Raw genomic sequence first — 15,478 nt, 5'->3', positions numbered from 1 at the left:
GTTCAATCACCATAACAGTTCCTCGAGGAGAGGTTCACAAGAGAGGACAATGGACCCAAAGAAAGAAAACCGTGTATGTGAAAGGTCCACAAGAGGAAACCCACTAATGTGTGCTACAAAAGAGTAGGAAATGTAAAGCCTGGTGACAAGATATGTCATAGTGTGCAGGCGAAGAGGGAAAAGGTTGAGACACGAGGAGAAGAAAGATGCCTAAAATAACCAACCAAGGAGTGGGTATGAGAATGGACTTAAATCCTTGGATAATTACCCCCCCCCCCCAAATGACTAGCCACAGGAAATGAAGCTAGTCAGGCAAGAACATCCAAGAATGGGCAAACAGAAAAAGTTTATGAAAATGAACTTCAACCCTGGGATGTGAATATGGCAAACAGAGGCCCTAACGATGCCAATGAATGCAAAAGGAGCCAATGCTAAGTCAAAGGGCAATACAAGGAAAGATGAGGAAATGGTGGACTGGTCAAAATGTATAAAAAGGTGTTTGATACATCGACCATGGTCAACCACAGACTGAGAGAAAAGGACTATAGATAGGATCAGAGGGAGGTGAAATGGAAAGAGAAAAGAAATAAATCAAGGAAGGGAAATGAAAAGTGACTGATTGCAGAAATTGAGACTGACAGCAGAAAAGATGGGTATGCACAGAAGCATGAGTGTGTGAAAGTCACTGACAATAAGAAGGATGAACTAGACATCTGAGAGAGGGAAAATGAGAAACAGAAGAAGACCTGGAATCCACAGTGTGAAGGTAAGGAGTAGACAAGTCAAGACAAAGAATAAGAGTAAAGGGTAAGGTCGAGACGGTAAAAACTTGGGGAGCTAATCAGGACAGAAGCCATATAACAGTTCAGGACACTAAGGAGAAATGAATACCACAGAAGACATCAAGGCAAAGAAAGGGAGTCAGACAGAAGACGAATACAAGAAGAAGGAAGAATGGCAATAAGGAGCATGACCCAACCCAATGAGTCCCAACAACAAGCAAACAAAGTACGAAGGGATAGAGCAGAAGAAATGGAACAGGCAAGATAGAAAAAGGAATGAACATCTACAGAAGCCCATCTGAAGCATAAAGAAGTGCCTCAGACAAAACTAGGAGGGTGAATACATGGAGTTACAGAGAAAAAAAGACAAAAATGGGAAACGAAAAGGAAAGTAGAAGGGGTCTGATCCCAAGCTGGCCAAATAGATAACAATGACAGAGAATTGAGAAAGGAAGAAAGTGTACAAATCATTACAGAAGGAGTCATAAACATAAGGGAAATGATGCATTTGAGAGTGAGTGATAAAGGAACTATTAGAGAAAGAAAACTAAAATTATAAGAGCAAGCAAGGAGAAAAAATAAGGTAAACAACATGGAACAGAAAGTAAGGAAAGGAACAAACCTGAGTATGAATTCCAGAAACAGAATGAAAGGTTAAAGATGTTTAATGAATGTTAAGGTACTACCCAAAACTAATCAGGCGAAAGTCAGAATCCAGTAAACCATTCCTGATTGAGGAAAAAGAAATACGGCCAACGGGAGTAGGAGGCTTATTAAACATGAGGTAATGTACAACACATTGAACAATAGCTTAAAAACCCTGACAGTTAACAAGGCTCCAAATGACATATTAAAAATAAGGCCCAAGTGAAAATAACGTCATTCACTTAGAATCAAGTAGAAATCAAAATCATTTGTGAATTCACGAAAAATAAATACAGCTTTTGAAACAAATGCCAAAGAAAACAAAAATCAAAGTTTCGTTAACGGTGCAAGTCTCGATAAATTGAACTCTGAAGATAAAATTTAAACATGTCTGATCAACACAATGCCAAGGAAAAGAATGAAGTTTCCAAGGGTGCAAGTGCACAGGAGGAATTATTGTTCATAGAGATGTGTCGCCCTCCTATTGGTGGAGGGCTTTGTCGCATGATTACGACATCATACAGTAGCACATTTCACGTGAAATTGGATGACAGTTGCCTTAAGGTTAGTTGCATGCAAAGTTCTTTGACAGACGCGTGAGGAAGATATCTGAACTATGTGAAGAGATGAGTTATCTTGGAAGTTTCATTAGATTGTAGACTATTGCAAATATCAGTATTCAGAAGTAAGAAATTCTTTATTTGGGCTCAAAATACAAACAATTATATCATTATTCAATTTAGACTATTACAAATAGTTAGAAGCTGGATATCCTTTATTTGGGCTCAAAGTACAATTATTATTCAATTCTAGACTACTGCAAATAGTTAGAAGCTGGAAATCCTTTATTTGGGCTCAATGTACAAATAGTTATTTAACTAGTTCAAGGACACTTTTCTTTACACTCCTTCAAACAAGAACACAAATAATGCCTGTATAAACATCTTAAAATCATGCTAGCCTTTAACTTAGATACACTTAACAGGCCACAATAAAGAAAACATATAATTTGTCGGAATTTACATAATAACTAACCATACCAGACCTGTGGAGTAAGAACAAAGTGTGACGGGGGGGTGGGGAGAAGAGGTCTGACCCATTCAATATTTCTTGAGGTGCCAATATCTCTTTTGACCTCCCAATAACATTTGGTTTAAGAGAGGGATAGAGAAAAAGGGCTAATCATGTGGTGCCTCTGGAGCTATATAAAATCTATAATTTCAATGTGACTACTTGTGGCAGTAGGTATATGTGCTACAAGACACATCGCATCTGGCCAGTATTGGCCCACCCAATGTTGGACATCTTCCTCCTGTACTGCAAAAATGATAGGAAACTGCAACAAATCCAGTATACAAAACTGTATGAAAGTCTTGTCTAAACTATAGGTCCAATAAATCTGGTAAAATCTAGTTACGTTAGTTTACAAAGACAAAGATTAAATCAGTCTCACGAACTGATCAGGCTCGTAAAATATACCAGGAACACATTTGGCTACCATGATAATACAAAAATAAATAAATGCAGTTACAACTTTATAAGAATCTAAAAAATGCAAAGAAGAGAATAAAATCGCAATATAGAAAAAAGCTGTATGATTAACGTTTTGACTAAACAACCCTTACATCGATTTGAGTCATTTCTTTCAACTTTTACATGGCTACCATGATATGATGCTTCCGTATGTAAATTACACTTCTAACAATCAACTGAAAGTTGGTTCAGTTTATTATTACTGCATGAGCAACTGTTTTCACATTATGGCCAATACTGACCACAAGAAACTTTGTGGTTACTAAATACACTTCCTGAATGAACTGTAATAGTAACATAGGATCAGGTGTCAATCTTTAAAACACGTACTTACATTGATTTGTCAAAATGAATGGTAATTACCAAGGTTCATCACACATTCACCATAATTATCTCTTCCAAGGAATGTAGCAAAGAGGACAAGGAAATTCAATCTTTACAAAAACAACACTGTACTTGTATTAATATATAAATGTGATCTCAATGCACAACTTATTAATCATAATAGTGTACCGATAATTATGTCATTGAACTCTCACATAATATTCTATCAAACAGACTGAAATTACCAAATATAAATAGCAAAGAAAATATTAATGACCTAGTTTACAGAAACAGATTACTCAAAAGGACACTTGCAACTTAATGAAAAAAAAATTGTCAAAACTAAGAAGATTTTGTATCTGAAAGAAGATACTGAACCAGAGGATTATAAAAACAGTTTTACTAATGCGATAAAAAGAAAAGACGAGATTACAGCCATGAAAAGTGGAAGAATTGAAAGCTTGCCTCATACCAAAACTAAGTACAAATTTGTCACATTCCTCAGTTATTAGATTTCCAATACAGCAAACATTCTCAGGTTAATAATACTGTCAACCAAATAAAGAGTAATTAATACGAAGAGTGCCAGAGAACAGAAGTTTTACATAACTTAGATCCAGTACAACAAGAATGTTTAGTAAGGTTTAATATGTTAAGTTCATGGCATGTGAATTATTTTTACTATTACATTATCTTTTGAAGAAAAAAGGCATTTTTAAAGAAAGAAACAATCAAATACAGTAAAGTTTGAGAAAGGAAAAGCATGTTTTTAGCACAACAATATGAAGCATTTTATTTGTTTGTTTGTTGTTAAGCACAAAGCTTCAAAATGGACTATCTGTGTTCTACCCACTAGGGGTATCAAAACCTGATTTTTAGCATTATAAGCTTTCAGGCTTACTACTGAGTCACTGGAGGGGCAGCATGATGAAATACTTAAGAATTACATAATTGCTTACCAACCTTCTACTTAGACAATCATTCATATTCTTAAATATTTTTTTCTGTTCTGTTCTCAACCTTTTACAAAAAAAAAACATTTTAGGCATGTTTACTAGTTGACGTTTCATCAACAGAGGCAGAGACGGTAAATATCAACTTGAAATAATAATGATAATGAGCATTATTCCTCCTCAACATGGAGCAGCTGGAGACAAAATTACACTCTGCTTCCATAGACATTCCAACCATGTGTCAGGGTGTTCAATAAATCAGCATGAAAGTCCTTCAAAATAATGACATGCCACGAAAATTAAATGTCTCCAACAAGTAATATGTTGAGTTGAAATCACCTTTTTTTTTTCAGCAGACAGTCTAAACATGTTAGCATGTTTCCCTTGAAAACTTAACACTTTTGCAACTGCACGAAAATCTACAAGTCAATTTGATATTAAGAAAAACATCAACCAAATGTTTACACACAACAAGCAACATGTATAATAAGATTATTTTATGTCAATACCGTAAACACTCCCATCAACACTGAAATATTGCTGCAAAAAATATTTTATTGCCCTTAAGAACAGTACTAATCATGGTACTCATAATCATTTTATTAAACACAGTTGAGTTACACAGAAGCTCAAACTATGCTCAACAAATGAACTTATACAGAGAACTAGGTAGGTTTGTTACAGGAATTTTAAAAATGCTAAAACAGCAAGTCACAAGACAACTACAGCCAATATAAGATCACAGTGGAACATTTATCAGGACTACATTTTGACATTGTTTGCCCGTTTGTAGGTAGTGTAACACCATCGAAAAATGATTGCTTTTAGAAGAGGTATGTAACAGCTCCTTCAGAAAAAAAATATTCATATGCTCAGGTTAAAGATGTGCTCAAATCAAGAATTAGGAATTTCCAAGATGAGGAATATCCCTTGTACTTAATATCACTGGAAAACAAAGGAATATGAATCAAATTGGGGCATCAGGACCACTATGAAAGAGATCTGCTACAAAATTTACCACAGCCATGGTAAGCAAAGTGTGCCATATTATAACAGCTGGAAATCCCCAAACACAAAGAGTCAGTGGCAAAAGCTGTCTATGGGCCCCATAGCCAGCAAAATAGTCAAGAGGGATCTCTATCTGGAAATGCAACAAATGTTAATGTTTAAATATGTCTTGTTCTTTATAAAACAAAATATACTGAAAATAGTCTATAATAAATACTTTAAGAGAGGAAATTCTTTTTCCTTTAATCAAACACATGGCAGATAGTTTCAGAGGCAATACATCTATATATTATGGTGCCAGAACTTCTGTAGCTAGACATCATAGGTACTAAAGTTCTATAGCTAGATATCATGGGTTCCAGAAGCTCTGTAGATGGACAACATGGGTGCTAGAAGTTCTGTAGCTAAACATCTTTCATGCCATATATTTTGTAGCCAGACTTCACGGGTACCAGACATTCTGTAGTTAGACATTCTGGGTACCAGGAGTTTTGTAGCTAGATATCAAGGATGCCAGACATTCTGTAGCTGGACATGGAAGTTCTGTAGCTAGACATCATGGGAGCTAGAAGTTATGTAGCTATATATCATGGATGCCAGACATTCTGTAACTAGATATCATGGGTTCCAGAAGCTCTGTAGCTAGACATCATGGGTACCATAAGTTTTGTAGCTTGACATCATGGATGCCAGACATTCTGTAGCTGGACATCACAGGTGACAGAAGTTCTATAGCTAGTCTTTTAATATATTTTGCTAAGTTATTTTCCAGTTGTATGCATTAAGAAAACTGCTAATCTGCTAAAAATTCATAAGCTTGAATGATAAACAAAACTAAAATGAATTATTCAGTGAACATGTTCATGACATTAATGAACCTGTATAGCATTGTAACAGTATACCTATTGGTTTATATTTCATAACTTGCACAAAGTTATAAACTGGTATATGTATGGTTTTTGTATGCAATAGCCAAGGAATTACTAAAGTTACAAAAAGGATCAACCAAAGCTGTATTTATTCACTATATTTAGTAATGCCTGATTTGGAAATCTGTTCAAAATTACTTGTTGAGACAAACTTTATCGATCTCACCTTAAATACTAAACATAATTTTCAGTATCATTTTTACTAGCATCGTTATAGCAACAACAGTTTCGCTGTCACTGTTATTTCCACATCATTTTCACTGACATTGTTACTTCAACATCATTTTCACTAGCATTGTTATTTCAAAATCATGGAAGCTTTCAAACATAGTTCTCAGTTTTGAAACTGTGAATGGTTTATACTGAACGATTGCAAGGTCCACTGTATATTTTTTATACGTGGTTAGTTCAATATTAATCAATTATAAATAAAAAGAAACAGTCACAAAAATCTCATAAGCCATCAATCTACAATGAAAACATATGATCCTTGAGGATTTGCCTTAAGGTGATCAAAAAGAAAGAAATATCGGAACAGACAAGAGCCGCTTCTGCAAGGCTACCATCCAACGTAACAAATCACGAGTAAGTAATTTCCCATATCTTGATGTTACTGTCCTGTCCTGTTGACACCAAAGTGTTGTTGTCTAAGAAGGCAACTCTTGTTATTTGGCTCTGTGGATGCGCCTCTGCCAAGGAAAATAAAATAAAATCATCATTCATACACCAGTATTAATCAAATAAAACAGGGAAAAGTTATTATGGAAGTGTCAGCAGAAACAAAGTTTACAAATATGAAAAGTAATTAGAAGAATTTATTATAAAGTAGTAAATGTTTATAGGTAAACACTTGCACGGGGTTTGTTTCCCAATGAAAGTTTTTAAACTGTAGCTCAGACAACAACAATTAGAAAAACGTAAAAAGTTAAAGAAATAAACAACTTTTGTATAATCTCAGTTATCCCCCTGTTTATTTGAAGGGGGAACAACCCCCAAACCTCCCACAAGGGGGAATATCTATTCATGCATGTGTCCTCCTTTCACTTTTATTACAGCTTTCAGATCTTAATCACAGTTCTCAACTAATGTGATAAACCTTGTTGGAAAAATCTCAGCCTTCTTTCTTGCATATTTCCTCCAGCTCAGACAGACTGGACACAAAATGTTTGGCTACAACGTTTCCTCATAAGGTCAAAGCTTTTCTGTTGGATTGAGATCTGGTGATTTCAAAGGTCATTCCAGGACCTTTATCATCAATATCTTCAAGAATTTCAGGGTTAACTTAGACATAAACTTTGGATCATTGTTGTGTTGGAAAATACATCTTCTGCCCATCAGTATCATTGTATTTTGTAACATTTTTGATATATGACTGCATTCATTCATTCTTCAATCACATGTATTATCTCCAATTATTGCATTGCTACAACATCTCATATCATGATCGAACAACCTCTATGTTTTACTGTAAGTATAAAATGTTCTTAATTTTTTCTCTCCAAACATAATGTGGAAGAATGCTTCAGATTCCTTTTAATATTTCTTGATAAATTATAGATAGTGTATTTTTTAATTTTTTTTAAGAAGTGGTTTGCAGTGAGGTATACATGCATACAACTTTTATATGTTCTGGTGTCTTTATAAAGTTCTTTTGTACACTATTATGCCTAATGCTTCTAAGCTGTTCTTTTTTCTTGTAATTTTCTTTGGACATCCACTTCTTTCAAACCTCTTATTGAATTTGTTCTATGGTACTTCTTAATTATTGCTCTGATTGTGGATTTTCATACTCCATGTTTCTCTGACACTGCTCTGTAGTCATTCCCTTTGTTGTATTCTACTACAACTGCTTTTCTCAAGCATGAATCCAATTCTTTCATCTTAACCACCATCTGTTTTGTTACCATAAAGTTCTCCTTCAACAGATGTTTGAAATAATTACCTCTTTTCTGACTGTTGGCTTTCTAATGCAGTTTAATTACCATGCAGTTGTTTTCATTAATTAATTTTATTATGAATTCTATTGAGATTTTGCAATCTTTTAATTAAAAATACCAATACCTTTGTCATGAACAAGTATTTGAAATTAATTTTTTTTTTTCATAAAGATTGTTTCTTAAACTATCAGCAACTGTATTTAGTCTTTGTGACATCAATTATGGGCTAATGTTCACTCACTGCAAGTATTTCAGATGTGTTCTTGAATTATCTCCTATTGAGTGTAAGGTACCAATACTTTTGTCTGCAACATTTCTATGTTATGTTCACAGAGAGCAAATAGTAACTTTCAAATTATATCTTTAATATCAAACAAAATAAAACTGTTAGTTGAAACAGTAATAACAATAACAAGCATCATTGCTACTAATAACAATGAGAAACAGCACTAACAATGAAAAGACAGAATTAATAACAATAACAAGCATCATTGCTACTAATAACAATGAGAAACAGCACTAACAAAGAAAAGACAGAATTAATAACAATAACAAGCATCATTGCTACTAATAACAATGAGAAAATAGCACTAACAAAGAATTAATAACAATACCAAGCATCATTGCTACTAATAACGAGAAACAGCACTAACAATGAAAAGACAGAATTAATAACAATAACAAGCATTATTAATTGTAATAACAAGAAGCAACACTAATGATTAAAAGACACAGAATTAATAACAATGACAAACAGTACTAATAACAAGAAGCAACACTAATGATTAAAAGACATAGAATTAATAACAATGACAAACAGTACTAATAACAAGAAGCAACACTAATGATTAGAAGACTCAGAATTAACATCAATGACAAACAGTAGCTAATAACAAGAAGCAACACTAATGATTAGAAGACACAGAATTAACAACAATGACAAACAGTACTAATAACAAGAAGCAACACTAATGATTAGAAGACACAGAATTAATAACAATGGCAAGCATCAATATTAACAAGAAACAACACTAAATATACTAAATCACTAACAGAGAAAGCATACAATTTCTTTATTTCTGTCTTAACTGTTACCTTACTTACTTTTAATGTTTATATGCTTGTTTGGTTGTTCAACACTCCAAATGATGATACCAGTATCAAGACTTCCAGTGGCTAAATGTTGAGAGTCTGGGGTCCAGGATATGGAGTTGACTCGAGCAGTATGAAAACACCAATCCAAATTGTGAGCAAGCTACGACAAAAAATCACGTACAACACTCATTAGCAACTAACTGAGGAAAATATAAAACACTACATACATACACACACTCACACAGTAAATGAATACAAAAAATAACATAATTATCATCAATACAAAGCATATTGTAAAATTTAAATCTAAGAAAAATACATTTCTATTATATCAAATATCTTGGTATGTTACGCCTTATGCTGGTGGAGTGGGATCTATAGATTTGTAGTTTGTGTGACATTATATCACAATAAGAATGATTATAATTTTTCCAATGTTGTTATTATTACTCTTTTTACTGGTCATATACTACAGGTTTCCAGTAGGAAAAACATTATACAATCTTAATGTACGCTTTATGTCCCACTCTTCAATGCTAACTAGTCCTTTCGCTCAATACCGGAGTTCAAACAAACAACATTTCCAACACAAATATTTCTATTTATCTAGTAGACTTATTTATAACTACATAGACGTGGACAGTCATAATGACTATCATTCCCCACACCTTTCACCATATAAAGCTAAGATCCCCAACAAAACTTTTAAGCTACATTATAATCTTTCAGTCAGACTGATAATAAAGAAGGTATAAACTATACAATAAATTAATGTTTAGAGTTGTCATCACAACAACAACAAAAAAAAAGAGATTAAAAAAGGCCAAAACAACTTATGCAACTGATAGCTAAAAAAGTATAAACTAAACTATAATATTTAAGTGAGACTGAGACAACAAAGGAGTTATCAACTTGACAACAATTTAACAATTATACTGGTGACAGACTGAGACAACAAAGGAGTTATCAACTTGACAACAATTTAACAATTATAAAGGTGACAGATTGAGACAATAAAGGAGTTATCAACTTGACAACAATTTAACAATTATAAAGGTGACAGATTGAGAAAATAAAGGAGTTATCAACTTGACAACAATTTAACAATTATACTGGTGACAGACTGAGACAACAAAGGAGTTATCAACTTGACAACAATTTAACAATTATACTGGTGACAGATTGAGACAACAAAGGAGTTATCAACTGAACAACAATTTAACAATTATACTAGTGACACCAAAATTTTCACTATGCTATAACAGTAAGGCTGGTAACAAGATAGGTATAAGATAGACTACAACTTATATATAGTAGAGACTGCTGATAGGGATATTAAAAACATTTATTTCAAACACAAAACAAGTAACAATGTTTCGACCACCTTAGATCATCATCAGGTAAAGAGGTTGAAACGTTACTTGTTATGTGTTTTAAACAAGTTTTTAATTCACATATCAGCCCTTGAAATATATGAAGACTATGACCTAGTGAACAGACATCAAAAGTTTCAATTAGACTACAATATAATAGTGAGACTACAATAAAACACAAAACAAGTAACAATGTTTCCACCACCTTAGATCATCATCAGGTAAAGAGGTTGAAACGTTACTTGTTATGTGTTTTAAACAAGTTTTTAATTCACATATCAGCCCTTGAAATATATGAAGACTATGACCTAGTGAACAGACATCAAAAGTTTCAATTAGACTACAATATAATAGTGAGATTGGTAGAAATACAGGTATAAGATATACTAAAATCTAGGAAACAGACTGGTCATACCACAGGTTTCAATTAGACTACAATATAACAGTGAGACTAGTAAGAAGATAGGTATAAGATATACTAAAATCTAGGAAACAGACTGGTCATAACACAGGTTTTAATTAGACTACAATATAACAGTGAGACTAGTAAGAAGATAGGTATAAGATAAATTACAATCTAGTAAACAGACTAGTCACACCAAAAGTCTAAGCTGGATTGCAACCTACAGTTTGGACTAGTAACAAGCGAGGTATGTACTAGACCATACTGTAGAGGTCAGAGCAATTATAAACATAGGAAGTATTAATCAAGCAAGAATCCAGTGGTTATACTGACCATAAACAAACTAAGATATAATGGTAAGACTAACACAGAAAGGTTAACCCTAATCTATTATATACTGATGTGTTCAGGATCAGTTATATATACTACCCCTTTAGTTTTTCTTGCTTTTGACATGTGGCACGTGTTTTCTTTGCTTTTTTTCATGAATGATTCATTTTCACAGCTCATGAAGAAATAAACTTTACATCCACTGCTCACCTCATAAGTTAAGGCACGGTACAGAATGACCTTTCGGTTACCATCACAGGCTGCAAGATAAGAACCATCCGGAGAGTAGGCCACATCTGTGATGGCTCCACGATGCTCGTCGAGTGTGGTTTTAAGACTCAGCGTATATCCATTCAGCAGGTAAATATGGACTTTATGATCCTGTACCAAAGGAGAAATAAGTTAAGATATCTTGCTTAAAATCTCCTTCTTGATTGTTATTTAGAAAGTATCACAAAGTGAAGAAACAAAGATAAAAAAGAAGCTTCCTCCAAGTCCTATCTGTATTTTTTTTTAAATTCTTTTGAGGGTAAATTATTAACATTGATAATTAATAGTATCTACTGAAGTAGAAACATCTTTTCTTGTGAGGATTTGTCCCTATTAGTGTTTCACCAAGATATCTTTCTATAACAATATAATAGTTATTGTAAAGCTTAACCGAACTGACATTATAAGTATTCCACTCTGACACATAGTGGTGCATCTGTTTCAGAGCCTAAAAAATTAAGACTATACTGACCACTTTTTATAGTGTTAAAACAAAATTGTGCAGTTATTAACTAATATAAAAATGTGTTAGAAAACAGTGCTTTATTTTTCATAGACTAAGCTGAATAATGTAATACTGGTAAATGCACAGACTACATCAAATGTTGTACAAGCTAGAAAAACACCAACATGCAATGCACCATAGAAAGTTAGAAGTTATTTTCAAAACATCCTTTAGAAATATTCTCAGAGTCAAGCCTGCATTAAGGTAATTTGAGGCCCTTTCACACTTATTTTTTTGAGGCCCCTTGAATAGGGTACAATCAAATTTGAAGTTAATTATAATTAATACATATTAAGTTAATTACAGAATATGAGCTAATTATTCGAAGTAAATTAGAATATGATGCATCTAACTTTTAAAGATAATATATTAAAATTAAATGATTATAATAATTATTATTTACTTGTACAACATGGCAAGTAAGAATGAATTAGGCACATAAAAAAACAATATTGTTATTGTATAACATTACAAAAGCACATCAACAAATTACCCTAAAATCGTTTTTTCCTTGCTAGGACTAACAGCTCATGAGTAGCACAAGCTTTATGTAACTTGGTTAGTGTAACATTTGCTTCATGTTACCACAAATTTTGACACTTCTTATGGTGGGAATTTTAAAAATCACGGTACAAAAGGCAATAAAACAAAATTTAATTATGAATAGTTGTATAAGGTTAAGAAGCTGTAAACTATTTAGTGTAAAGAAATGTTGTTTCCTGCTACAATTTTAAGTAGTTCTAGAAAGAAAAAAATGATAATTTTGATTTATTTTGTATTTTTTATGGTGGTTACAAGGTCGTTTACATTGATCTAGTCTGTAGTGAGTAAGAATAGAACAAATAACAGATAAAATATGAAGATTTATCGAAAAAAAGGGAGAGCTAAACTGACAGTCTTGGGGTTCTGTTGCAACTGCGCCACGGCCAATGCAGCCCTGCTCAGAATGTTATTTTTGAACAATTTTCTAGGGATCCATCAGTTTTCCACACCACCTCTAAAATCAACCTCTGTGTGCAGTATTAGAAAAAAAAAAGTATTTTAGCTCCTGGACTGTTTTCCTGAAGCCTGTCAAATCTGACAATGTAAGTTTCCTTTGATAAAATGTTTAGGCAGAGTATTCATGATAAAACTTTGTAGAATGAACGGCAACTGCCTGTTGTAGAGGATGACATTCATCATCCTCTACACTTGTGTATCTACAACACGCAGTTGATGTCCATTCTACAAAGTTTCATCAATATAACTATTATTCCTAAAATAAGTTTTCTATCATTTTTTAAATCAGGTTTCCTTGACTGGTTAAAAAGTAACGCTCATTTTGGGTCATTGTTATACATCAAAGATTGAAAAAAGATGTAACCTGGTTTCAAAATTATTAACAAAAAAAAAAACCAATAACAATGCATAAAAATAAGTCATAAGAGAGCACAGTACTTTATGACCCCCCACGGCCACATCAGTTTCCACAGGATGAACACTAACGCAGCTTGGTTCATACTCCACTTGCAAACAGGTCTTCTTCTGGCCACGATCCATAACAGTGATCTGTAAAAAAAAAACACTGTTGGGATGAACATCTTAAATTTTTTCAAACACACACATCTTTTTTTTAATATTTTATTTTTAGTTCAATAATCACCAAATCAAAACTTGTTGTGAACACAAAATATCTATCAAAATACACAGCTTTACCAGCTACACAAATATTCGTCACTTTTTTTCCTTCTGGTTACAAAAGAAAAACATTTTTAGCTTCTTCTCTGCTTCTCCAACACAACAGAGGAGCCTTCAGAGTCAAAAATAAAACAAGTTCTTTCACAAACTACAAAAATTTTGAATAGTTTTCTAGCTTTCATGTGACTAACAGTGTTTGATACACAGATTTCATTCATTCCACTAACACACTTGTCTAGTTGGTGAAGATAAACATTCATCTCAAGGGTTTAGCCATGCATAACAAAGAATAGCATTAGATATTAAATTCCGTACTCTCGGTCTAAAATAACGCATGATGACGATAAATGTTCATCTCAAGGGTTTAGCCATGCATAACAAAGAATAGCATTAGATATTAAATTCCGTACTCTCGGTCTAAAATAACGCATGATGACGATAAACATTCATCTCAAGGGTTTAGCCATGCATAACAAAGAATAGCATTAGATATTAAATTCCGTACTCTCGGTCTAAAATAATGCATGGTAACAATAAATGTTTATCTCAAGGGTTTAATCATACATTCAAGGTCAATTACAGTGCTTTCCATGTAAAACATGCAAGGTGATAAGTTTTAATCTCAGAAATTTAACCACAGATAAAGAATCATAGCATCAAAATCACTTGCACTACCCTTTACATAAGACAACATATGGTGATCATACTAGTTTATCTCAGGGTTTATGACATTTGTGTGCAACAGTAAAAGAAATTCAATGCTGTTGCGTAAAATGTTAAAGTACCGACATTCCAAAAGTTACATGATATTAATCACATATGTTTTACGACAACATTATGATAGGAATAAGTTTTATCTGTTATATTCCTTGAAGCATAAGCTGGGTACATTGAAACTATATAAATATATATTATTCTGTAATTGTGGTACAACTTTTGTTTTGTTACAAACTTATCTATTTGTTTTTTAAATTATAATAAATAATTAAAAACAACGTTATATATTTACACAATAAAAACTTTATTGAAGCCGTACGGCTTCCACTTTAAAATATCTCTCTACAAGTACGTGTTTCGACGTGATCTACGTCATCCTCAGGAGTAACTTACAATAGAATGAAGTAATGCGACAAGAGGGAAAGTATAAAAGTATAAAATAGTCTTGTAAGTTTAGGCTATCTGCTGTGTCCATTGTGGGGAACCAAACCCTGGATTTTAGCATTGTATGTCTGTAAACTTACTGCTGTCCCACTGGGGGACCTTGAACAATTGACCCCAAGTAACTCAAATGATAATGTTAGAATAGCATCAAGATGCTTTTTGTAAGATAACTGTGGCAAGAAACCCTAACAGCAGAGTATTGTCAGCAAAAGTAAAAAAAAAAAGTACTAGTAACAAAAATTTCAATAAGCTAGTCAATAGACAGTAAAATTTCAGCACCTTAAAATTTTGAAACAATCATGTGGCAGCAGTAACACAATTAAATATTTTATGGGATCATCTTCAAAATTTTAAATACATTTAAATTTCAAAACAAGCCTCCCAGTGGGCCACTACAAAAAATAAAGATTTAACAAGCCAAAATATAGAAATGAATATACATAAATAATGTGTACTTAACTAATAATGAATATATATAAATAATGTGTACTTAACTGATAATGAATATACATAAATAATGTGTACTTAACTGATAATGAATATACATAAATAA

At 33.0% G+C, this 15,478-nt stretch overlaps 1 protein-coding gene across 1 annotated transcript in view; it reads right to left on the bottom strand.

The window, feature by feature from the left end:
• Positions 1-2,220: 2,220 nt before the first annotated feature.
• The window catches only part of LOC106468063 (actin-interacting protein 1-like), a gene marked incomplete at its 5' end in the record, with an annotated part of 36,368 nt that continues 23,110 nt past the window's right edge, over positions 2,221-15,478 (bottom strand). The window contains 4 exons of the mRNA XM_013928462.2: positions 2,221-6,863; positions 9,216-9,366; positions 11,523-11,693; positions 13,525-13,635. Coding sequence (XP_013783916.1) covers positions 6,754-6,863; positions 9,216-9,366; positions 11,523-11,693; positions 13,525-13,635 — 543 coding nt within the window. The remainder of the gene's footprint in view (positions 6,864-9,215; positions 9,367-11,522; positions 11,694-13,524; positions 13,636-15,478) is intronic.

Source organism: Limulus polyphemus, unplaced genomic scaffold, assembly GCF_000517525.1.
Source record: "Limulus polyphemus unplaced genomic scaffold, Limulus_polyphemus-2.1.2 Scaffold2854, whole genome shotgun sequence".
Lineage (NCBI taxonomy): Eukaryota > Metazoa > Arthropoda > Merostomata > Xiphosura > Limulidae > Limulus > Limulus polyphemus.
This window is presented reverse-complemented; position numbering and strand designations above follow the sequence as displayed.